The sequence below is a fragment of the Furipterus horrens genome, unplaced genomic scaffold (genome assembly GCF_987537825.1).
Source record: "Furipterus horrens unplaced genomic scaffold, mFurHor1.1.pri manual_scaffold_2, whole genome shotgun sequence".
NCBI lineage: Eukaryota > Metazoa > Chordata > Mammalia > Chiroptera > Furipteridae > Furipterus > Furipterus horrens.
The window spans coordinates 116024246-116048761 of NW_028327172.1; the positions used below are offsets into that span (position 1 = coordinate 116024246).

Sequence of the window (24516 nt, forward strand, 5' to 3'; positions counted from 1 at the left end):
CTCTAGTATCTCTTAGTTGTCTTTAACTTCATTTGAAACAATTTTGTTAGATTGTATTGTGACAGCTGTCATATCAGCATGCGTTTAAAAAAACATCAAAATTGGTGCATTTTTGTGTAGCCGTTTTAATATTGAAGATCAGCATTTTTGGTATATTATGCTTTATTTCAAGAAAGGTAAAAACAGTTGAAATGCAAATAAAGATTTGTACAGTTTATGGAGGTGCTGTGACTGATCAAATATATTGAAAGTGGTCTGTGAAGTTTTATGCAGATTTCTCTGGACAATGCTCCTTTGTCAGGTAGACCAGTTGAAGTTGATAGTGATCAAATTGAGATATTGAGAACAATCAACGTTATACCATGTTATTGGTGAAAATAAAAAATGTGTCTTATTGTATGGAAAAAAACTAAATGAACTTTTTGGCCAACTCAATACATTGAAGGAAAAGGTAGTCTGAATGATAGCTCTTGAGGATGAATAATTTCCATACTCTGTATTTAATATTTTAAATGTAGTTATAAAGAATTAACATAGACATGATAAATTCTAAGATGATAAAATGCTACATAGGGAAAAGTAAGTCCTATTCCCCACAGGTATAAGCAGTTTCTTGCAGAACTTTCCAGAGATATTTTATGTGTATACATATATCAGCCCCTCTCCCCTTTATACACAATATATATGTATACACAATATATATACACAAACTATATATGCCTTTTCACCTTGTTATATTCTCTTAGTACATCTTGTAAATAGTCCATATAAGCCCATAAAACTTCATCTTTCTTTTTAATGACAGACATTTCATTGTGTGGATATATCATAATATATTAAACCAGATTCCTTCCTCCTAATGTGTATTTAGATTATTTCCAGGTTTTTTACTTCTTTGCAGTAACTATTCTTTCAATTACATCTTTGGGTGCATGTGAGAGTATTTCTGTAGGTTAATTGCCTAAAGTAAAAAAACTGGATCAAAGAATACATGAATTTTTTATTTTGAGAGATACAGATTTTAGAGCTTTTGCCAGTTACTTCCATTAAAAACATATAGGAGTCTCTTCTTTTCTTTATCTTCCCCAACAATAGTGTGTTATCAAACTTTGTGATCTGTGCTAAATTGAAAGAAGGTATTTTGCTGTTACTTTAATTTGTAGGTTTAAATTATGAATAAGGTTGAACATCTTTTTATACACTAAAAGTCGTATTTTCTTTTCTTTTGACTGTCTCTTCATCCTTATCCCCCTTTTTTTTCAGTTATGTTACTAGTTTTCCCATACTAATTTATAAATGCTCTTTCTGCACTAAGGAAAAGAATCCTTTGATGTATGTGCTATAAATGTTTTTTCCCAGTTGAACATTTACATTTTGCCTCTGTTTATGTCATTACATTTATGACACATTTTCAACATTTTTCTGTAATAAAATTTATCAGTGTTTTCTTTTAAGGTGTCTATGGCTTAATGACCTAGGAAGACCCTTTTGGTTCAGAGATTATAAAAATATTTTTCCATTTTTTTCTTCCACTGTTTTTATGGTTACTGTCTTTTTATTAGTGATAAAATTTTTATTTAGTATTTAGGATTAAGTATGGATGAAACTTTTTCTCCCCCAAAGAATATCTGGTTTTCACATCACTAGTTAGTTAAAATATCTTTTTCGTATTGATTAAAATGCAATTTTTAATTTAAAATTTAATATAATATCATTATATTAAATTCTCACAGGTCTTTGAGTCTGTTTTTGGATTATATTCTGTTTTATTAACCCATTTGTCTAATCATGTGCCATTGCCAAACTTAATTATTATACCTATATAATGTTTTAATATTTGGTAGGCCTTGTTGCCCCCACCTTTCCTCTTTTTCAGAATTTTCCTGGCTATTCTTTCATGTTTGTTTTTCCATGTGAAATTTGGAATCAGCTTGTCTGGTTCCCCAAAATATCCTGTTGCCATTTTTTATTGGGATAGTATAAAATTTATAGACTAATTTGGGAAGAATTGACACCTTTACAATATTGAGGCTTCCTATCCAAGAACAGGGTATGTTTTTCTGTTTTATTTAAGTCTCGTTTTATGTCTTTCAGTGGTATTTAAAAATTTTTCTTCATTAGGTCTTTTATTAAGTTTATTCCTGGATACTTTATCGTTTTTAGTTTTTCTTAAATAGTATCTTCTATATTTTCTAGCTTCTTTTGTCTTCTTTCTCTTGTTTAAATACTTGCTAATACTGTCAGAACCATGTTAACTAGGGGTGCTGATGGTGGGTATTCCATGATGTGGGTTCTTGGCTTGAGATTTATAGTTATCATGCTGGCTGTGTTATCAGAATTATCCTTCTAGATGATCATTTCTTTATTTTTCCTTCCTTAATCTATAGCTGTGGTGAATTAATAGATTTGTTAATACTGAACTATCTTTGCCTTTCCAAAAGGAACCTCACTTCAGTCATGGTGTATTATATGTATCCTGGATACTGTTTAATAATATTTTAGTTGGGATTTTTTTATATCAGCATGTATTAAAAATACTAATATATTGTTATATTTTTGGTCAGATTCTGAAATATTAGTATACTGGCTCTATTTTTAAATATATATGAATAATATGAGTTAAGGTAATTTTATTAAGGAATATTCTTAGGGCAATATTTTTCAATACTTTTTACTGTAACCCAGAGTGAGAAATATATTTTGTAATATGATCTGTGTATATGTGTATGCATGTGTGTATAAATTATCAGTCAAGCATTTCACAGCAGCACTTACCCTTGCTCTATGTATGATATAATCTAATATTTTCTATTTCATCTATTTACTTTAAAAAACATTAGTCATAGCCCACTACCAGGTCACAAACAGCAGTTTAAAAAACACTGACTTAGGTTCCTGTTTTAAAAAATTAATGTGTGTAATTGATTCATCAATTGCTGGTGTATAGTTTCATTACAAGATGATGATCATGAAAGCAGTTTGTAAATTGTGTGGTACTATTTAAATGCGAATCATTTACTGACCTATTAGCACACTGCCTGTCATATAATATATATCCATATAGACTGAATTCTAATAGATCTGTAAATTTGTTCTTTAGAATTCTTCCTTCAGTTTACTTAGTAAATTTCCTTTTCATATTGAAAATACTTTTTCAAAAAATCTGACCTGGATCCTCCTAAATTATGAAATACTGTTGTGTGAAATAGTGAAGACAGTTATGCCTAATACTACATCTTTCTGTTCATTTGTTCTTCCTTACTTATTTTCCTTTTCAGGAATGTCTGAATCTGAACAGGCTCTTAAAGGTACCTCTCAAATTAAATTACTCTCATCTGAAGATATAGAAGGGATGCGACTCGTATGTAGGGTAAGCATTTCTTTTTCCCTTATGGTGTGGAATACTTCTAAACATTTGTTAGACATGCTGATTTACAAAGGGCAGACATTTTTATGTTGTAAAGCTATGACTAGCCATACTGTTGGGTTGGCCAAAAAGTCCATTTAGTTTTTTCCATAAAATAAAACACATTTTTCATTTTCACCAATAACTTTATTGATTTGGATATTTTGAGCATATCGGCCATCTCCCACTATTGGCTTCTAGTGGATAGAGGCCAGGGGTGCTGCTACACATCTTCCAATGCATAAGACAGCCCCACAGCAAAGAATTGTTTGGCCAGAATGTCAATAGTACCAAGAAACTTTGCAAACCACTTTTGACACATTTGATCAGTCACAGTACCTTCCCCATACACTGCACAAATCTTTTCATGTGTTTCAGTTACATTTTTACTTTTCTTGAAATACTAAAGCATAATGTGCTGAAGATGTTGCATATTTTCTTCCATATTCAATATTAAAATAGTTACACAAAAATTCACCAATTTTGATTAGATTTAAAAAATTCACATTGAAATGAAAGCTCTCACAATACAATCTTAAAATTGTTTTGAATGAAATTAAAGACAACTAACAATGCACTACTAGAGCTATCATACAGGAAAAACTAAACAAACTTTTGCCCAACCCAATGCTTTTGATTAAGTTTTTGTTATATAATTCTGTGCGACAGTTGTTGTCTAATTAAATAGCCTATTTGAAAATTAATATGGCAGGAAATGTATATTGAGTTGAGAATCTATTTCTGTTACCCCTTGTATTATTTTTTTAAAGAACCAGGTTTTTATGACATTTTGTCATTTTATTTTCACAAGTCACTATAACATAGAGCAGAGTTTAAGGCGTATGTAAAGTTAACCTGAAACTCCTGTTGTGAATACCTATGCAGTGTGGTATTAGTGGCTGATACTTACAGTCACATGTTCACATTTTTCTTAGGAAAAAAAATCAAAGAATTGATAATGTTTATTTAGAAATTATCCTTTAAATTTTTATTCAGTGCTTTAAAGTGAACTTTCTTTGATAATCTGGAGAAATTTATATTTCTATCACTATGTGCTGTGATGCTTTGTGGAAAATCATTCATGTATTCTTTTATTTCCCTTCCTTCTTTTTCCCATTATGAAAAACATGGCAGGACTCAGCCTTCACCAGCTGATCATTGTTTAGACTATTTAAGATGTACATTTTCACGTAGAAATCAATCAAATTTATTAAGCTATTTACTAGTTAGTCCACTTTTATTTATATATTTACACACATATTTATTGGTGGGCATAAGAAATACAAATGGTTTTTAAAATGGAGAGTCAGGATTATAATATTCAAGGTGAGATGCACTTTATGAATCTCTCACAGAATCTATGATAGTGCAGAGGGTATAAATTTCCACTTTTATTTCATTTCTTGTTGAGTGTATTAAGTATTAAGGGTTTCTCTTTTACAGCTTGCTAGAGAAGTACTGGACATTGCCGCTGGAATGATTAAGCCAGGTGTAACTACTGAAGAAATAGATCATTCTGTGCACTTAGTAAGGACTTTACTTTTATGCTTTGAAATTTTTTCACATCATTAAATGTTTTAGAGTTCTAAAATTAAATAAGCAAATTCTGAATGTCTAAAGTAACTTGGCTAAGCTAATTTGAAAGCAAATTTTCACTTCGTTTCAAATATAAAATATATTCAACAGTCATTATTCCCATTTTTAAGTGTCTGTGTCTGTGAAATACCTTGTTTCTGAAACCTCATATTTCATAACATTTTAGTTTAGCTTTTATAAATGATTAATTTTTTTACTGCTTGAAATAAATCATGCCACTACGTACATCAGATATTCTGAAGTAAAAAGAATACAAGTTCTGAAACTGGATTAGTGTTAAAAATAAAAATTACCTTTCATATCCATAGCAATAAGGCAGCAAATAGACCAGATACAGGGTGGAACAAAAGTAGGTTTATAGTTGTGAGTGCATGAAACAGATCGTTCTTGCATTATTATTTGTTAATTATTGTATTATTTTGCATATGAACAACTGTAAACCTACATTGCCCCACCCTGTATTTGTAGTAAATATGATATAGGGGTATCTTTTTTTAATAAATATTGCCTGTCCATCAAGGAGAGACCTTAAAATCCTATAGTAGATGAGTGCACACATTCTGTGAATAATTATTCACAAAAGAAGAGCAATAACTAGTTAATAAGCCATATGGAAAACTAATTAAACTTGCTCTGGTCATTAAACAAATGCAAATCATAAAGATCCACTACATTATTAAGTCTTTTTTAAAATGTTTATATCCACTGCTTAGGTGGGGATTATGAAATGTGGTTTTGTAAATTGGGGCAGCCCTTTTGAAAGGAAATTTGACAATGTGTCTTGAGTATAAACATGTTTTTAAAGACTTTATATTCAAAAGATGCAAACCCTGATTTTTGGTTATTGTTCCATATGTTATAAAATATGTAGTAATAGCACTTTGAGTACTTCCTGTGAGCCAAGTGCTCTTTTACTAACTCATTTAATGTCCTCAACAGCCCCATAATGTAGTCAGTACTAACATCTCCATTTTATAGATAAGGAAACTGAGACAGAGAGAGGTTAACTTGCCTAAGGTTGGTCCACAGCTTGTGATGGAGGTGGCATTTTTGGTCGGAACGGTCTTGTTATAATCAACAAAAAGAAAATGAATATGGACATGGAAGTGAGAACATAGATAATTTTTTAAAAGAAATATAGAAGTATATTTTTAAGCAAGGGAGAAGTGATATTTATGTGGTTATTGGCAAGGAGTGATATTTTTTGCAATTGAAGAAACGTAATTTAAATTTCCAAAAGTATTGTGTTTTCCACAAATTGTGTTATGTGCAGCTATTTAAAAATTATTAGTCTGAAGACTGTGTGGTAGTATGAAGAAATATTATATATACTATGACTGCCACTATGTAAAAAATATCTTATAGTAAAGTAGGACTTGTTATAGAAAACCAGACCATTTTCTTAGAGGTTTCTTTCTTGTTCCACATGGATGTAGTGAAGTACTTTACCATATCTTAATTATACTAGTATTCATTTTTTTGGTCGTAGGGTATAGACTTGTTTTTATATAAGAAATTATAATTTCATTAAAAGTGCATGCTGATATTTACTTTATTATCTTTTTTACTTGAAATGATATTTTTCATAAGTAGTTCTAGAATATTCAGTTTGTATATGTAATGTGTAAATTTGCTTTTCTTTTGCTATTTTCAGTAAACTGGTTTACCTAAGTCTGACTCACACAAACCCTGTTATATACTGTGTAAGATAAAAAATACAGCTATTTCTAAAATAAAATACTAAGCAAATTCTTCATTAAGAGCATCTGCACAGCAAAATTTTCACAGTTTTTGAATTTTAAAATTTGGTTAATTGCATAGGATTAATTTCTTTTTATACATTCCAAATTATTTTTTCTGTATCTTAATTTATTGTAGGCATGCATTGCAAGAAATTGCTATCCTTCTCCCTTGAATTATTATAATTTCCCAAAGTCTTGTTGTACTTCAGTGAATGAAGTGATCTGTCATGGAATTCCAGACAGACGGCCCTTGCAAGAAGGTGACATTGTTAATGGTAAGAAATATGTGAGTTTTGTCACTATGAGCAAAGAAACACCAAGGTTTGAGGAATCTGATACCGACTTGTATTTTCTTTCCTTACTTCCTGTCTTTAACTTACCCTTTTTCATATTTAAAATTTTAAATCTTAAATCTGTGAAATACTTTTTTTAATGGTTTTAAGGTAATTCTAGTATGATGCATTTGGTACAGCATGTATTTCTTTAATGCAGCATATCTCATGTAATTGATAAATATGCCAGTGAAATGTGGGAGTAATGTTGATTCAGATGGGATTTTTTCCCTTTTCGTTTTAGTCTGCTAATTGTTTGAATGAGTTCAGAGCAGGCTTTCTTGAAGATAAAGAGAAATCTTTAGTAATACATGAAGACCTTAAGGAAAAAAAAGCTAAAAATCCTACAAAAATGCCTCCCCTCATGTTAGAAGTTAAGTTGTCTTGGGAAGCTGCAAATGTAGAGGAAGAAGTTGCTCAGACATTTCCCTCTATTATTAAAAAAAACCAGATGAAGAAGGCATCTCCTAGATGGTATTGGGTTGGCCAAAAAGTCTGTTTAGTTTTTTTCTGTAAAATAAAGGACACATTTTTCATTTTCACCAATAACTTTATTGATTTGGCTATTTTGAGTTACGTTGGCCATCTCCCATGTGGTATAATGTTGATTGTTCTCAATTAATGTCTCAGTTTGATCGCTGTCAACTTCATCTGGTCTCCCCTACCTATCATGGAGCATTGTCCGGAGAGAAATCGGCACAAAACTCTGCAAACCACATTTGACATATTTGATTAGTCACAGCACCTTCTTCATACACTGCACAAAGCTTGTTTTGTGTTTTAGCTGCGTTTTTGCCTTTCTTGAAATAATAAAGCATAATATGCTGAAAATGGGTATTTTCTTCCATCTTCAATATTAAAATGGCTACACAAAAATTCACCATTTTTGATAAGATTTTTTTTAATGCACACTGACATGACAGCTGTCACAATAAAGTCTAACAAAATTGTTTCAAATCAAGTTAAAGACAAGTAAACACTACTAGAGCCATCTTCTGGAAAAAACCAACAAACTGTTTGGCCAATCCAGAGTTTTAATGTTGATGAACTTGGTCTCTTTAGTAATCCAGCATCTTCAAGGACCTACATATCAAATGAGGAAGCGTGAACCCAAGTGTTAAAGGCTGCAGAGAATGCACCAGCTGTGATGCTGGCTGTGGATGATGGTGGAGACACTGTTTTTATTTGGATTGTTATTGCTTTAGTTAGAGCATCTGTTTATAAACTTCCATAGTTTTTGAGGGGTCTGCCCATCCCTGTTTTTTCATATAAATCCTGTTATTTATGACATGCATAATGTGTGAGTTTTTTTAGGGATGTGTGTATCATGCTAGAGCCAGCCCATCTGTACTGTGATATTGTAGGTTGATTGAAAATTTATAGTTTAAAAATATTTATTTAAGGGATTTCCGGCCAAGATGGAGGCATAGTCAGACATGCTGCGTCTCCCTCCACAACTAAGAAGGAATACAACTGCCTCAAAACTGGAGACAACCAGAAGTTCCAGAAAATCAAACTGCATGGAAGTCCAACAAACAAATATATAAAGAAGAAATACTCATCCAGACAGGAGCGACAGCTCTACCTAAGACACAGAGGCAAACACACAGGAGACTTCTGGCCAAGATGGAGGCCTATACTGACACGCTCTGTCTCCCTCCACAACTAAGAAATACAGCTACCACAAAACCAGAAATAACCAGAAATTCCAGAAAATAAATGGAAGTTCAACATATGAAGTTATAAAGAAGTGGTGCTCATCTGGACGGGTAGGAGGGGCGAAGCTGGGGCAGAGAGGTCAAGCTGTGCTGGCAGCAGCAATAGCGGCAACAGCAGTGGGACAGCGGTAACCACAGACACCTGTATTTAGGGAGAGGCGAGAAGTGCTTGGGGAGCACAGTCGGCTGCAGACCAGACTGTCAGCTTGCAATACCAACGCCGGGGAAGGCAGACCCCCGTTGCTTGGACTGTGAGGCCCAGAGCGGATGAGGATGGAGGAGGAGGCTCCCAGTCTCTCAGCGGAGAGTGAATGGCAGGAATCCATCTTGGATCCCCACCCCACAGAAAACGCCACAGCATGATAAAAAGGGTTGCCCGGTTGTGACAAGTGCACAGGGCTCTACCCCCTTTAGTGTAGGAGGTGTGACAGCCCTGCCCAGGAAGCCAAGGTAAACACAAAACTGTCAGGATGGCACAGATCATGATAGAGCTGCCGGTGACGCAGCTGACCAGACAGCAAAGATCTAATCTAACGAAGCAGCAGATAGAAAGCATTTCTGAGGCACAGTTCAGAGCTTTGCTTATAAAAGCACTTACAGACCTAACAGCAGATCTTAAACAAGATGGGGAAGGAATGAAGGCTAGTCCTGCTGAAATGAACAAAAACACATATGAAACTAGTGGTGAGGGCAAGAAAACCAGGAATCAAATCAACAAATCGGAACATAGGGAAGGAACAAACAGTCGATCAGTGCAGAAAGAGGAAACAAAAAGTGAGGAAAATGAGGAGAGCCTCAGAAACCTATGGGACAACTATAAGCAGGCCAACATCTGAATCATAGGGTTGCCAGAAGGTGAAGAAGAACTAGAAATGGAAAAATTATGTGAAAAAATAGTGAAGCAGAACTTCCCTAACTTGGAGAAGGAAATAGACTTACAGGTCCAGGATGCACAGAGAGTTCCAAAAAAATGACCCAGGGAGAACCACACACACATTATAATCAAAATGTTGAAAATTGAGGATAAAGAGAGAATCTTAAAAGCAGAGAAGAGAATTATGTACAAAGGGGTCCCAATAAGACTATCAGCTGATTTCTCAAAAGAAATTCTACAGGCAAGAAGGGACTGGCAAGAAATATTCAAAGTAATGAAAAGCCAAGAACCTACAGCCACGAATACTCTATCCAGTGAAGCTATCATTCAGAATAGAAGGGCAGAGAAAGTGCTTCCAGGACAAAATAAAACTGAAGGAGTTCATCAGATCCAAACCACTGTTATATGAAATGTTGAAGGGACTTGTTTAGGAGAAAGAGGATCAAAACTATGAACATTAAAATGAAAACTATATCACAACAACCAACAACAGAAGCTAGGGAACCGAAACAAAGGCAAACTACGCAACGAGAGTGGTAAAAGAATTATGGGTATGGGGAACATTATGGGGGGAGGTTAGTGGGGGGGATGGAGATGGTACAGGAATTAAGAAGCATAGTAGGAGGGAGTGAAGTAGACAGGAAGATGTTGAGAAGAACTATATGCAAAACCAATGGCTATGGACTAAGGGGGGGACAACTGGAGGGGGCGTCACTGGGTGGAGGGGAACAAAGGGAAAAGAAATTGTGATGACTGTAACAGCATAATCAATAAAGTATATTAAAATAAATTATAAAAAATATTTAATGTGCTGTCTAGTATACCTTTAATGTATTATAATTGTATAGCAATAATCTGTATTCTTAAACATGGGGACAAAGAGATGGATGAATATTCACAAAGATGTGGAAAGCAAATTAGTATTTGAAAAATAAGTGAAGAGTAGTGTAAGTTTTTCTATTTATTGGTTCACCAAGAGGAAAAATTGGTTGCAGATAATAAATTAAAGCAATATTTTCTTTTTAATGTCAAATGTAGTAAAGTCTTTCATTTAATGTTACTAACTCAGGGTATTGATCTTGCATGAATATATCCTGGGTGCATTTTTCTTCTGCCATAAATGATCTGATTACTACTTTATAAGAGTATATAAAAGCCCACCATCTGGCTTGTGCTGCGCATGACCATGTGCCTGTTTTGCACAGTGAGCTTACTTCCACTATAGGTAAGAATGCCTGGTGGGCCATGCCTCTATATCCACTGGGGTCTAATAGGAGAATTGAGGAGTTACCCTTGTCATTAAGCTGCTTGATGCTGTCATGTTGCGGAAAGTACTTCAATTTTGAAATAAAAACAAATACGGTCTTTATGTTTGCACATTTTTTTGCAGTGGACATCACTCTTTACCGCAATGGTTATCACGGGGACCTGAACGAGACTTTTTTTGTTGGAGATGTGGATGAGGGAGCACGGAAGCTGGTTCAGACTACGTATGAGTGCCTGATGCAAGCCATTGACGCAGGTCAGCCATGCTGGGCATCGCTGAAACTGCTCTTTGTTGATGGGACTTGAAAGACTCATCACTGCACTGGCCATTCCTGTCCCTGCCAGGCTTTGCCTCTCCCCCGCCTGAGATAGCTTTGGGTTTTCATAGTAATTGTGTAAGGAAGGTTTGGAATCCCTTGATGAGGATGGACTGAATAATTGTTTATTGTCCTTTGTCTCATCTGTGATTTATCTTTCTTTGGCTGATAAATGAGGAGTAATGTATGGATAGTTCTTGAGTATAAATTTTTTCCTACTTTTTTATTCTTTCATTAATATTACATTCTCATAAAAAATCTAAAAGAAGATGCTAGATTATGAAGGAGAAAAAAATTGAATGATTCTCCTTTATACTTGGCCTCTTTTCATATCTTTTCTCCAGAGGTATTCACTTTTAAAAGGTTTTTTTCATCTGTGCATAAAGACACACATGTACACACATACTTATGTGTATGTGTTTAAGGATAAATGGAATCATAATATTTGTAGTATTCTGTAGTTTGGTACTTTTTAGCTAATAATACCTAGGGATCTTTCCAAATTAGCATGTGTACCTACATGCATTCTGTTTTTTCTTTTTATAAAGATTTTATTTTTATTTTTAGAGAGAGGGGAAGGAAGGGAGAAAGAGAGGGACAGAAACATTGATCTGTTGCCTCTTGCATGCCCCCATCCAGGGATTTGGCCCGCAGCCCAGGCATGTGCCCTGACCTGGAATTGAACCGGTGACTTTTGGTTCCCAGGACAATGCCTAAACCACTGAGCCACACCAGTCAGGGTGCATTCTTTAAAAAAAAGATTTTTTAAATATCTTCTTCTAAGGATATATTTATTGATGTGAGAAAAAAGAGAGAGAAACATTAATTAGTTTCCTCTTGTATATTCCCAACTGGGGTTCTAACTCACAACGTTTTGGTGTGCTGGACAACGCTCCAACCAAGTGAGCCACCTGGCCAGGGCTATGGCATTCTTTTCATGGCTATATATTCCATAATATAAAAACTTCCACAACTATTCCCCTATCAGATTTCGGTGTTTTCTAGATGTCTTGCCATTATAGTGAATAATATCTTTGGGTAGAGATGTATTTCTGTAGGATTTTTCTCAGGCTCTCTTTGTCTATACAAACAATTCATCCAGGATTTTTGTTTGTTTGTTTATGCTTAAGCTTGTGAGGAGACGGGAAGTCTTGTTGCAAATGGTAACAGTCTATTACACAAACAGGACAGTTTGAGGGCAAACAGCTTCCAGTTGAAATCCACAGCATTTCAGCTTTATTGTTCAGTGTTTATCTGCATCCCTCCACAGCCACTCCACCACCACAAAGAAAATAAAATAAAATAACCCTAATCAACAGGACAGGACAGCACAGGATTCTTTGGCAAACATACAGTTATCTCTAGTAACAGATCCATTGTCTATTGTTTTTCCTTCATTTAACATGCATGGGAGATGACAGAACTTTTACTAATTTAATGAAGTTGGAGTAATGAAAAATAAAAACATGTGATATTTTTATGTATCAGCAATGTGTGAGGTTTCTTTTTATATATTCACTGTTGATTATTAAAATACTTGAATATTCCTGGTTGTATTGTGAGATGAGAACTTTAGTGTTCAGTTTCTCATTTGTGGAAGCTTTAGTTTTAAATAATTGTTAGGGTTTGTGGAAGATAATGCATTCAATGTTTACATCCTTTTTGTTTCTCTCTGAGTTGATTGAAATAACCAGACAGCTGTGAATTCTGTTTTAGGGGCCTGTACATTGTGGGTTGCTTAGTAGCATCCCTGATCTCTATCTAGGGATTGGCCCCACCACTCCTAGTTGTGGCAGCCAAAAATACCGCCAGATACTACACCCTTGGGACCAGGATTGTCTCTGCTTTGAGAATTAGGGAGGAATTTCCCCTTTTACTGTTCCTCATATTGATGAACAGGGATTTTCTTTATTTTATACTGTACAACATGGGTTAAGATTTTGCTTTTCTTCCCATTGATTGGGAGTGATAGGAAGGCTTGAATTGGAATGAAGGAAATCATTATGAAAGTCAGCACAGTTCCTTAAAATCATTAACCTCCCACCCCCCAAAAAATGTCAACCTGGAACATCTGGTTAAGAGCAAGTAAATATTAATGAAAATGAATTCTTGAGCTATTTGCCCAGAAATTTGATTGCCTGGAGAAAATATGTTGCATCTGAACCTCAGATTGGAAATCAGGCAGAGCAGGGGACTAGGGAATCCGACGACCTCCAGAACCAGGGCTAGATTCCCCAGGGGTCTGGCAGGGCCCAGTGCTAGGGATCTCAATGCTAGGAGAGACATAACAGCAATGAGAACCACTTCTTTTGTTTTGGTTTTTATTGAAATGGAAGTAAAAGTCATAAAAATTAAACAAAGTAGGAAGTATGTACTAGTGCAAAGTACCTTTCTATACCCTACCCCCAGAGGCATCTGTGAATAATTTGAGAACCACTTTTATGGGAAGAAAGAAGCCCCTAGGAAGTAATTCTTTGAGGAGTTGATAAGAAGAGACTGAAACTCAGGACAAGTCAAGTTACTTTTTGGACATTCTTTTTTCTCGTGATGGTCTTTCCTCTTATCTTGTGTGCTCACTTTAATAGAATAGCACACTTGACCTTAGGGAAGGAGAAGAAGAGAAGTGTTTTCCATTCTCTTGTTTATTCAGAAAGCAAAATGTGCCTCCCCCCACTTACTGTATACATGTGGTCCTTTTACGCTTCAAAAGAGGAAGTTCAGGTGCTGCTGTTTGAATTGCAGCTTTGCCATGTACTACTAGAATAGCCTCTCTATGCCTCATTCAGAAGGGTTCCTGGCACATAGATAAATAATTGCATAGTAATGTTAGGTATTATTACTGTTTCATAAGTCTTCTCTTTCCCTTCTAGTGAAACCTGGCGTTCGATACAGAGAATTGGGAAACATTATTCAGAAGCATGCCCAAGCAAATGGTTTTTCAGTTGTTCGAAGCTACTGTGGGCATGGAATCCATAAACTTTTTCATACAGCCCCCAATGTACCCCACTATGCCAGTAAGTACTGTCCAAGGATCTGGTATTTTCTAACCATTTATTCAACAAATATTTATTTAAATATTTAACAGGGCCTGTATATTTGCTCAAGCACAATACATGTTTATAGGTTCATCTTGTTCACAGTCCAGAGCATGTGTATTTGGTCACTGGGAGCAGGGGAGTTACTCTGTGACTTAGGCTCTGTCATTTTCAAACTATAGCTTTCAAGATCACTTTGGGAGTTCCCCTCTTAATCTGTAGATCCTGGGGAGGAAGGGGAGAAGCATGGAGGGGTATGCGTGGGAGGTTTAAATGAGTCATCCTGGAACTGGGATAATCACTTACATTTATTTTTCATTGGCAGACATTTAGTCACATGGCTATACTAACTGCAAGGGAGGTCAGGAATGTTACCTAGCTGAGTACTCTGAAAGAAAAGTAAACTAATTTTGGTGTACAGCCAACAGTCTACTGTGTATCTATTCCGATTCCTTAAATGAAATTGGTTCATCTTGGTTTGACTTGAGTTTTTAGTGTATGTCAGATACTGTACTATTTGTAGGCATAAATAGAGCAGAATAGACAGAGTACCTTTCCTCAAGTTGAGTGCTGTGTCATAGAATAACAAAGGAAGTGTAGGACAGTTAGTGTCTTCCAGAAACCTTTTTTCTTGGGGCTGTAAGACATGTAAGAATAAGTCTTATTATTTAGTGCTAGAAATGAAAGCTGTTCATAATAAGTGAGCAAGAAGGAATTTAACAATTTTATTTATGAGCCACTGCTACACAGACACTTTCATGTATCTCCTTGTACTTAAGTTTTCTCATTTGTACAATAGTAGGAAATGGCTGGCACCTACCCTAGAACTGTTATTAGGATTAAGTCAGATCTATTTTTACATGGAAAGCACTGTTTTAGTCAGAGGTACTTACCTCTTTTCCCCTAGATTATTAAATAAAATAATCACAACAGCCAACACAGCAATAGCGTGACTGCCCTCTCTTGAACCATACATATATAGATCCTATAACTGAGTTGCATCTTATTGATCCCATTGCATAATAAGGTTGTGTCTGGTTGGTTAATGCTTAGTAATGGAAATGCTTATCCCAAGGTTTCTTTGGAGCAAAAAGGGTAGGTAATTACTATTACTATTTTTTTTCTTGTAAATGAATCAAAATTATACCTATTTTTGTCAGATCCACAAAATTATTTTTGTGTGTGCCACAGAATTTTAGTAATGAGTTTATGTGTATCATGAGATGAAAAAGGTTGAGAATTGCTGCCTTATCTCATTTGATCATCACAGCTATGCATAATTTTTAACCCTGTTTTAAAAAGCAGATACTGTGTTTAGGGAAATAATTTATTTACTTTACCCAAACTAGTAAATAAATGCCAGGGCTGGAATTTGTACCTGGCCTCTGTCTGACTTTCTAGAGTCAGTCTTCTGTACCCTGTGCTGTCTAGTAAAGACTGAAGCATTTGGTGCTGGGTCCTGTGGGAGAAATAAATGGCTGAGATTTGGTTTGGCGGAGAATGTGAGCAAGAGCATTCCAGGTGGAGGGGAAGCATGTTTAGACTGAAGGAGACAATGTAAACTTGGCTTAGTATTCTGTGTTAAGAACTAGGAATAGACAGTGCCAGCTGAGGATATTTGACTTTATTTGTAGGCATTTTCAGAAACCTGTTCAGGCGGAGGAATGGCAAGGTGAAGATGCTTTTTTGGGCAGACAAATTTGGCAATGGTATCTAGAATGTATTGGAGATGTGGACTAATGTCACCAGTCAGCCCAGTGCACAGTGCAGTGGTCCAGGTGTTAGGTGCTGAAATCCTAGCCATCGACAGTTTTGAAGTGGAAGAGAAATGAATAGAAATGGCTTAATAGGAAGAGCTGAAGAGGTTGTTTAGAGCACAGCATTTGACATAGATCAATAAACATTCATTATCAGACCACGTAGTTTTTATAAAATTAAAGCTGTGAACTGTGCTTGAAATAAAGCTAATAACAGAAAATTAGTAGCCAGCTTCATTCCTTCCTGGTAAGCCCTGTAATCACCTGATGTGCATTCTCTTAGAAAGAATGGAAATAGACACTCTGACTACAATAGTGTGCCTTGCCTGTGTATCATTAAAAGGAGTGTGAAGGGAGGGAATGAAGAAAGTGCCCTTACTTGTAGAGGTGACAGACTCAGGTTTAGGTATGGATTACATAAAGAGAGACTGAAGAAGATAGAATTTGTGAGAGAAGGGGACATGTGTCAGTGATGTTGGGTTCAGCAAAATAGGGTGTCACTGATGTACAAGAGATGCCACTTGAGGTTTTTTTAAAAAAACAAAACCTTCAATTAGAAAAAATTTTTTACATTCCAAAAAAAGAAGCCATGGGCAAGTTAGGTGTGCTTAATTTCATACATTTGATATGTTTGTGAAAAGTCACACGAAAATCTGGTTTATGTAATCAGAGTATGTTTTGATCACTTTAGGGAAGTGTTAGAGGAAACTTCTGGGAGTCTTTATGGAGCAGAGGCCTTTGAAATATAAATGATCTCTGCACTGGTTTGTAACTCCCTATTCCTTACCAGCTGCGGGTGGAACCAAGAAATTGCTCTGTAACTTCCTCCACCTCATTCTATGTAAGAGAAGTCCTTATTAGATGAGAATTTGTTTGCTTCTTTAAGTTATTAATAGTTGGGAAGTAATGATGTTAATATCCTACATTTAGAATGTATATTACAATAATTCTGTGCAGTAGATGATAGAGCAGGTATGAATTTTTCAAGAAGTACTTAATTAGTGTCTACAGTAGTGTAGTTACTCAGATAACATGTATTGGTTGAGTGATATATGTTGAGAAATTGAAACCATGACTCAAGATGAGTAAATAGCGAATAGGGAATCTCTGGCAGAAATAGGAATGGAACTTGGATTCTCTGTCTGTGCCGTCCAATAGAATCAATGAGGCACATATGTAATTTAAAAATTTCTAGTAGTGTAAAAAGAAATAGGTGAAATTAATGATGTATTTTATTTAATCTATCACATTCAAAATACTAGCATTTCAACATTTTATGAATGTGGAAGTTATTAATATATGTTTTTGGTCTTTGAAAGTGGCATATTTTTACACTTACTGCCTATCTCTTTCTGACCAGTCACTTTTCAAGTGTTCAGTAACTACATGCATCCAGTGCTGCTGTATCCAACAGCTCGGCCCTTTCCCTGACACCACACTGACACGTGTGATTTTTTTTTTATATATATACTTAAGCACCTAGGACCATTTATGTACATGTAGTAATTAATTGCATGTCATTTGGAGAGAAATTTGATGAGATTAGAAATAAAACGTCAAAATTATGTTTGCGCCTCAGATTTTGACAATACCTAAGAAAGTGGAAAGCAGCATGATAGCTAGTCACGAGGAAACATGTGGGGGAGGCTAGACCATACCTAGAAAGTGTGGTGTTTAGTAAATTCAGCCTCAGTGGGCACGTTTCGTTGACTACCGAAGTCACCATCATTAAGACTTACCATCCAGACCAAAAACCCTGAAAGCCATGCTTTTGCCATCTGCTGGTCAGGCCAAGCAAATGCATGCATTTGTTTACTGGGGCTGTTACCAGTTGTTTTTTTCATTTGAAACTTAAACTCTTCTCTGTTTTTGTCTGAGATCATCTAAAAAGGCCTGTCTCTCTTTTTAAATGTTGGCATTTTGCGGGGATGGCAGGTCTGATCTGGACGCTTTAACTCATAGTTGTATTTCTCTTGATGGTCCTGAAAAATACTCTTGTATTCGTGAACTCGGACAAAAAGCTAAAACAGTATTTGGAGGCAGAAATGGTATTTCTGATTTCAAATAAAAAAGGAATAGTTGCATGAGCATTAAAAGTAAATAGGTTAGTGTTCAGAGGCTTTGTTCCCCTTTGAAAATAAGAGAAAGATGACAACTTCTAAAACTTTAGAAAATCATGCAGTTGTTTCTGTGGGCTGTGCACCGACTCCCACCCGGCATCCACAAACACCCTTAAACTGTTACACCTGGGTGAGTAAGGGGACTTTGGTTCTGATTGCAGTTCTAATCCTACTGTAACATAAATATTGGACTTTTCCTTTTATAAAAGTTGTAATCACATCTGAGATTTAGCCTACGGATGTCTGTGTATTTTCCTAAAGAAAATATAAGCAGAATGAACTGCACCTAGGACAGTATCTGTTGCAAAGTAGGTGGTTATCATTGGTTGAATGATACTTTAAGAAAGGCAGATCAGGAGAGGAGAAGGTAATTAAGAATGACTAATGGGAATACAGTTGTATATTTTTTCCAGTGAGTTTTTCAAAAATACACTATGTTTTGAGATTTTTTTATTTCTTTAATTTCAGAAAACAAAGCAGTTGGAGTGATGAAGGCAGGCCACGTATTCACAATTGAGCCAATGATTTGTGAAGGTGAGAAAAAAGGGGGCTGTATGTTCTTCAATTGAATTTTTATTTACTTTTGGTTACTAATACAGATTAGTAGTCTGCTCCACTTACTTTTTGCTTCACTTCTACTCCCTGTCCTATCTCAAACTTGATTTAGTGTCATGTAGAGAACTACTTTCTCCTGCTGTCAGTAGATGCTGAAGTACTTGAATCCTGGTCCCTTTTCATAAAGATACTAAGGATGTGTTGTAATAGCAAATGTTTAATTTTTTTTATCGATTGATTTGAGAGAGAAGGAGAGAAACATCAGTTTGTTGTTCTGCTTACCTATGCACTCACTGATTGGTTCTTGTATGTGCCCTGACCAGGGAATGAACCCGCAGCCTTGGCGTATTGGGGTGATGCTCTAACCAACTGAGCTCCCCAGCCAAAACCTGCATTGTAATAATCAGAAGCCTGCATCAAGCCTGTGTAGAATTTTTTGCTTGATATGTGGGACAGGTGAGGGGTGGAGGAGAGGAGAAAAGAAGTAGACCCACTCATTTTGAGGCAGACACAGGTAAATTATTTAATTCTCCACAAGTTATGAGGTAGGTGCTGTCTCATTATACAGCAGATCACGCTGATTCTTTAAGAAGTTAAGTAACTTGCCTGAAGTCATTTAGCCAGTTACATGGCAGATTTTGTCACACGCCAGTGTCCTTAGCTGTTCTTCCTCTTCAGGGTTTGCACTCATGTCATTAGGGGGTATCATGCAGCTGTGGGGGAGAAAGCCCAGCACAGACATGCTTAGCGCTGGGCAGTTTTATGTCCTCGCTGTTGTTACGCCTTGTGACAGTCATGTGGCAGTGATGATAGACTCAGAGTCATGTTCAGTGCTCCTCACTGAGATGTCCGAGTGGTAACCCAGGTCTGCTTCGTGAAGCCTTCCCCTTTCTTTTCGGCCAGGTCTTTGTTGGGATCGGGGGGTGCAGAGTGAGGCAGTAGTACAGGTAGTGAGTCCTGGGCCCTGAATGTAAGGATATACCTCTCTTTGGATCCTATGGCCTTTTTTTATAACTTAATCTTGAGAGAAACATCCTATCACTTCTACCAGCTTCTCTTCCTCAGAAGTGAGTGTAAATCCAGCCCACACTCAAGTGGAGGAGGGGAGCAATGGAGATCATTTGAGAGGCTGCCTTCTTTTCTGTAAAATGGAAATTACAGTTTGTATCCTGCCAGCTCCCCAGGGCTGCAGTAAGCATTAAGTGAGATTATCTATATTAACACTGGCTATAATTTAGTCAGATGCCAGAGTTATACCAGGAAAGAGCTAAATTCATTCATTCAATTTTTTTCTTGTACTTCTGTAATGAGTGGTATCAATTTAACTTCTAAAATGAAAGCCAAATCCAGTGTCTTTATTTTGGAAATGCCATCTTGGTTTGATATTTGGGAAGTATAAAACATGTCCAGTTATACACACCTGTGGTAAATTGAAGTATCATCAAAGACTTCAGCTAAAACTTAGTTGAAGTGTAAGTAGAAATCTTAATAGTGAATTTTCTAATTGGTTTTCTGTGATACCGAAGGACATAGCATACACAGAAACCCTTACCTAGAGCTTATTTAGGAAACTGAGTGATAGAATTAAGAAATGGTTTCTGTTTGTTTAAGGTGGATGGCAGGATGAAACCTGGCCAGATGGTTGGACCGCAGTGACAAGAGACGGGAAGCGGTCTGCTCAGTTCGAGCACACCCTGCTGGTCACGGACACTGGCTGTGAAATCCTAACCCGGCGACTGGACAGCGAGCGGCCTCACTTCATGTCCCAGTTTTAACTTCTGCTGAGCTGGCACATCTCAGTAACACCTTCTGGCTGTACTGTGCTTTTTATTGAGAGTACAAAATGGAAGAGGAAATTTTTTATTACTTGTTTTGTTTTGACTATAGATAAGGAAGTACTACAGCATTTGACATGTGTCCTCAAGAACTTGTCTTGGGTCTGGAAAAGCCAAGAAGAATAAAGGAAACATTTTTCAACTCCCTTCAGTGTTTCCCCATCTGCCCTCCCCAAATCTCTACACGCTTGTTTTCTCATTTGCCCTTTGAGCACTTTTGCTTCTAGTTGCTTTTATCACTGCCACAAGGGCCATCGGGAGCCAGCTGCTTTCCAGAAAGATGAATGTGGAAGGTGAGAATCCTTGAAACTTTAGCAACATGTGTTGCTTCAGATATTTTTTTTTATTATATAGGAGATATATATGTATACATTTTAAATTCCATATATGTAATTACTGAACACTATATGACCTGGGGTTTGTGTTGATCCTGCTCCAACAGGGTCATAAGCTGTCAGAAATGGACACATAGTTTGCAGTGATTTAATTCTTAATTGGGAACTGGCCTCCCTCCTCCTCCATGCTAATTATTTACCCATGTAGTTGTGTGTAAGGAAGCAGTCAGTCAGACGGTGTTAGTGAACAGATGTGGCAAAATTCACTTTGGAAAAAGGTTATTAGGTTTTTTGAAATCTAGTTTATGGCAAAAATAGCCGTGTTCCAAATGGTGGTGGCTATCACAGAGCATGAGGATTTTGTAATATATTGCTATTTCAGACCTCTATTTGGTCAAAATGGGAGGAACAAAGTTCCCTTTCTTCCACTCTCTATTTTATTTCAAGGGCATACCTTGGAGATCATCAGAGAATAGTGGAGGTTGCACTGTGGAAATTGATTGGGAAAGCCAGTTCTGAAATGTCTAGCAGTAAGCAGAGTAAGTCTGGTGAGATGTTAGATTATAACATTTAGTAAGCCTAGTTGTGATGAGGAAGGAAACTCTTTGAAGACTGGACTGTTTCCTTGCAGTAGGGATACAGCTGTCCTTGGAGTGCAAACACACACTTCCCCTTCACATCGCTGGAACCTCATTAGAAATGACCTCAGCTGCCCAGTATCTATGTTCCTTCCTTTCAGTAGTTCAGTCCAAATGGGACTGTATCCAGTGAAGGCACATCAGATCAAAATCATTGTCATTAAAGTGTACTTGATTACTGGGTTTCAGGTGACTTTCTTGTAAGATAATTTGATACCACTGACATGTTATACTTGTACGAGAACATCTTTCCCAGAGTGCCTCAGACCTTATTGCTTTAAAAGAATTATGATAATGTTTTCATTTTATTATTTTAATGATTTAGTTAAGTGACCGAATCTGGTATAGGCTTTTGGAGATATGTGTGTGAACGTTTTTTATCAAACTGTAATATTTGTGAATGGAATGCCTTGCAATATGAATATTAATATAATGTATAAAGGGAGATTAAAAAGTTTGAAAGATTATCCCACCATGTAGTCATTAACTTTGTTGCATTTGTTTGGGATTTCAGAGGGAAATGGTGGGAATGGGGTGACTGATTTCATAATCTAAAACTCATAACCATTTGAATAAAATTACTTTTTCAAGTTTATTGGCCATATAAAAATTCCAGTGCTGTGTTTAGTTCAGCAGTCTATCAGAAGCATTTGAGATGCAACCATATTTTTTTTTAAGAGCTATTAAGACAGAGTGCTGAATATTTAGGGGAGCATTTTATGTACTGATAGTGGAATTAAGTGTGGGCTGATTCATTTTCTATCATCACAAAAGAAGCTCTAGGCCCTGGCTGGCATGGCTCAGAGTGTTGAGTGCTGGCCTGCGAACCGAAAGGTTGCCTGTTTGATTCCCAGGCAGGGTACATTCTGGGTTGTGGGCCAGGTTCCCAGTTGGGGGTGTGTGAGAGGCAACCTATCGATGTATCTCTAGCACACTGATGCTTCTCTCCCTCTCTTTCTTTCTTCCCTTCGCTCTAAAAAAATAAATAAAATCTTTTTAAAAAAGGAAGCAGCAGCTCCAGGAGAAAAGTCTTGGTGGGATAGATTTTTGTTGTTGTTAAAACACCTTACTGGTGGTGATGCTTTTCTCAGTTTGGAAGATTTAAAGCAATATGGGCTCTGTTCTAATTGTCTATATCTAACTATATATGTTTATTAGATTTAGATAAGAAAACATCTAATTTCATCATTCTGCCAACTTCTCAAAGAAAGCCAATGTGTTAACTGGCTGGGGGAAATCCCTCTTATTGATCTGTCAACAGCAATGAAGGTTCAACTACAAGAGGAGGGTGTACTCAGCCCACACAAGTTGTACCTTGAATACCCAGCTTGGGTGATAGCGGAGGCTGTGCCACTGGACCCTACAGGACACCTACTACATTAGGTCACGCTATCAGGACGGAGTAATAGCTCTACCTGATACATAGAAACAAACGCAGGGAGGCTGCCAAAATGAGGAGACCAAGAAACGTGGCCCAAATGAAAGAATAGGTCAAAACTCCAGAAAAAGAGCTAAATGAAATGGAGATAAGCACTCAGTCTGATAAAGAATTCAAAACACTGGTTATAAGGATGCTCAAGGAACTTAGTGAGGACCTCACCAGCATAAAAAGGATCCAGTCAGAAATGAAGGATACACTAATTGAAATAACAGTTTACAGGGAAACAACAGTAGGGTGGGTGAAGCCAAAAATCAAATCAATGATTTGGAACATAAGGAAGCAAAAAACAACCAATCAGAAAACAAGAAAAAATCCAAAAAAAGAGGATGGTGTAAGCAGCTTCTGGAACATCTTCAAAAGTACCAACATTCAAATCATAGGGGTAACAGAAGGAGAAGATAATGAGCAAGAAATTGGAAATCTGTTTGAAAAAAACAGTGAAAGAAAACTTCCCTAATTTGGTGAAGGAAATAAACATGCAAGTCCAGAAAGCACAAAGTCCCAAGCAAAATGGATGCAAAGCAGCCCACTCTTAAGACACATCATAATGAAAATACCAAAGATTAAAGATAAAGAGAAAATCTTAAAAGCAGCAAGAGAAAAGAAGTTAGTTAGCTACAAGGGAGTTCCCATAAGACTATCAGCTAATTTCTCAAAAGAAACTTTGCAGGCTAGAGAGGATGGGCAAGAAATATTCAAAGTCATGAAAAATAAGGACCTACAGCCAAGATTGCTCTACCCAGCAAAGCTATCATTTAGAATTGAAAGGCAGATAAAGTGCTTTCCAAACAAGGAAAAACTAAAGGAGTTCATCATCACCAAGCCATTATATGAAATGTTAAAGGGACTTATTTAAGAAAAAGGTCAAAACTATGAATAATAAAATGGCAAAAAATACATATTTATTAACAATTGAATATAAGAAACAAACTAAGAAAACAAGAAGAGAGAATCATGGATATGGAGAGCCTTTTGGTTGTTACCAGATGGGAGGGGGTTGTAGGGGAGAAAGGGTGAGGAGGTGAGGGGATTATGAACTACACAGGTAATTACAGAATAGCCACGGGGATGTAAAGTACAGTATAGGAAAAGGAGCAGCCAAAGAACTTACATGCATGATCCACAGACATGAACAATGGTGGGGAGATTGCCTGAGGGAGTGGGTGGTGCTGGGTGGGGGGAGCAAAGGGGGAAAATCAGGACAACTGTAATGGCATAATCAATAAAATATAAAAGATTATTCGACATAATTAATTTTGATACTATTTTGTGCTAAATTTCATAACGAGCTGTTACAGAAACAGGGGAGTCCAAAAATCCCCAGAGTTTGCTGCTGGGGGATGGGGAGAAGTAAGCAGCTTTTCAAATGCTTCCACATGCCTGAGGCTGGTGGCTACTGTCTTTCTTATGCAAATGGATTTAATGCATCCAAAGCCTCAGGCAGATGGGAGGAGTCTTGAACCAGGGGACAGTATGGAAAGCACACAGAGCCTACGTAAGGGTCTGTGAATGGTCAGAACTGTTTGCAACGCCCACTGCGTCAGATGAC

The 24516-nt window shown here is 36.5% G+C and overlaps 1 protein-coding gene across 1 annotated transcript in view; it reads left to right on the top strand.

Moving 5' to 3' along the window:
* METAP1 (methionyl aminopeptidase 1) overlaps positions 1 to 21993 on the top strand; it is a 78693-nt gene extending 56700 nt beyond the window's left edge. Inside the window, exons 5-11 of the mRNA XM_090266328.1 lie at positions 3279 to 3370; positions 4850 to 4933; positions 6881 to 7019; positions 11059 to 11190; positions 14122 to 14265; positions 18632 to 18697; positions 20330 to 21993. Of these exons, the coding sequence (XP_090122454.1) occupies positions 3279 to 3370; positions 4850 to 4933; positions 6881 to 7019; positions 11059 to 11190; positions 14122 to 14265; positions 18632 to 18697; positions 20330 to 20493 (821 nt within the window). The 3' untranslated portion in view covers positions 20494 to 21993. The remainder of the gene's footprint in view (positions 1 to 3278; positions 3371 to 4849; positions 4934 to 6880; positions 7020 to 11058; positions 11191 to 14121; positions 14266 to 18631; positions 18698 to 20329) is intronic.
* The last annotated feature ends 2523 nt before the right edge of the window (positions 21994 to 24516 follow it).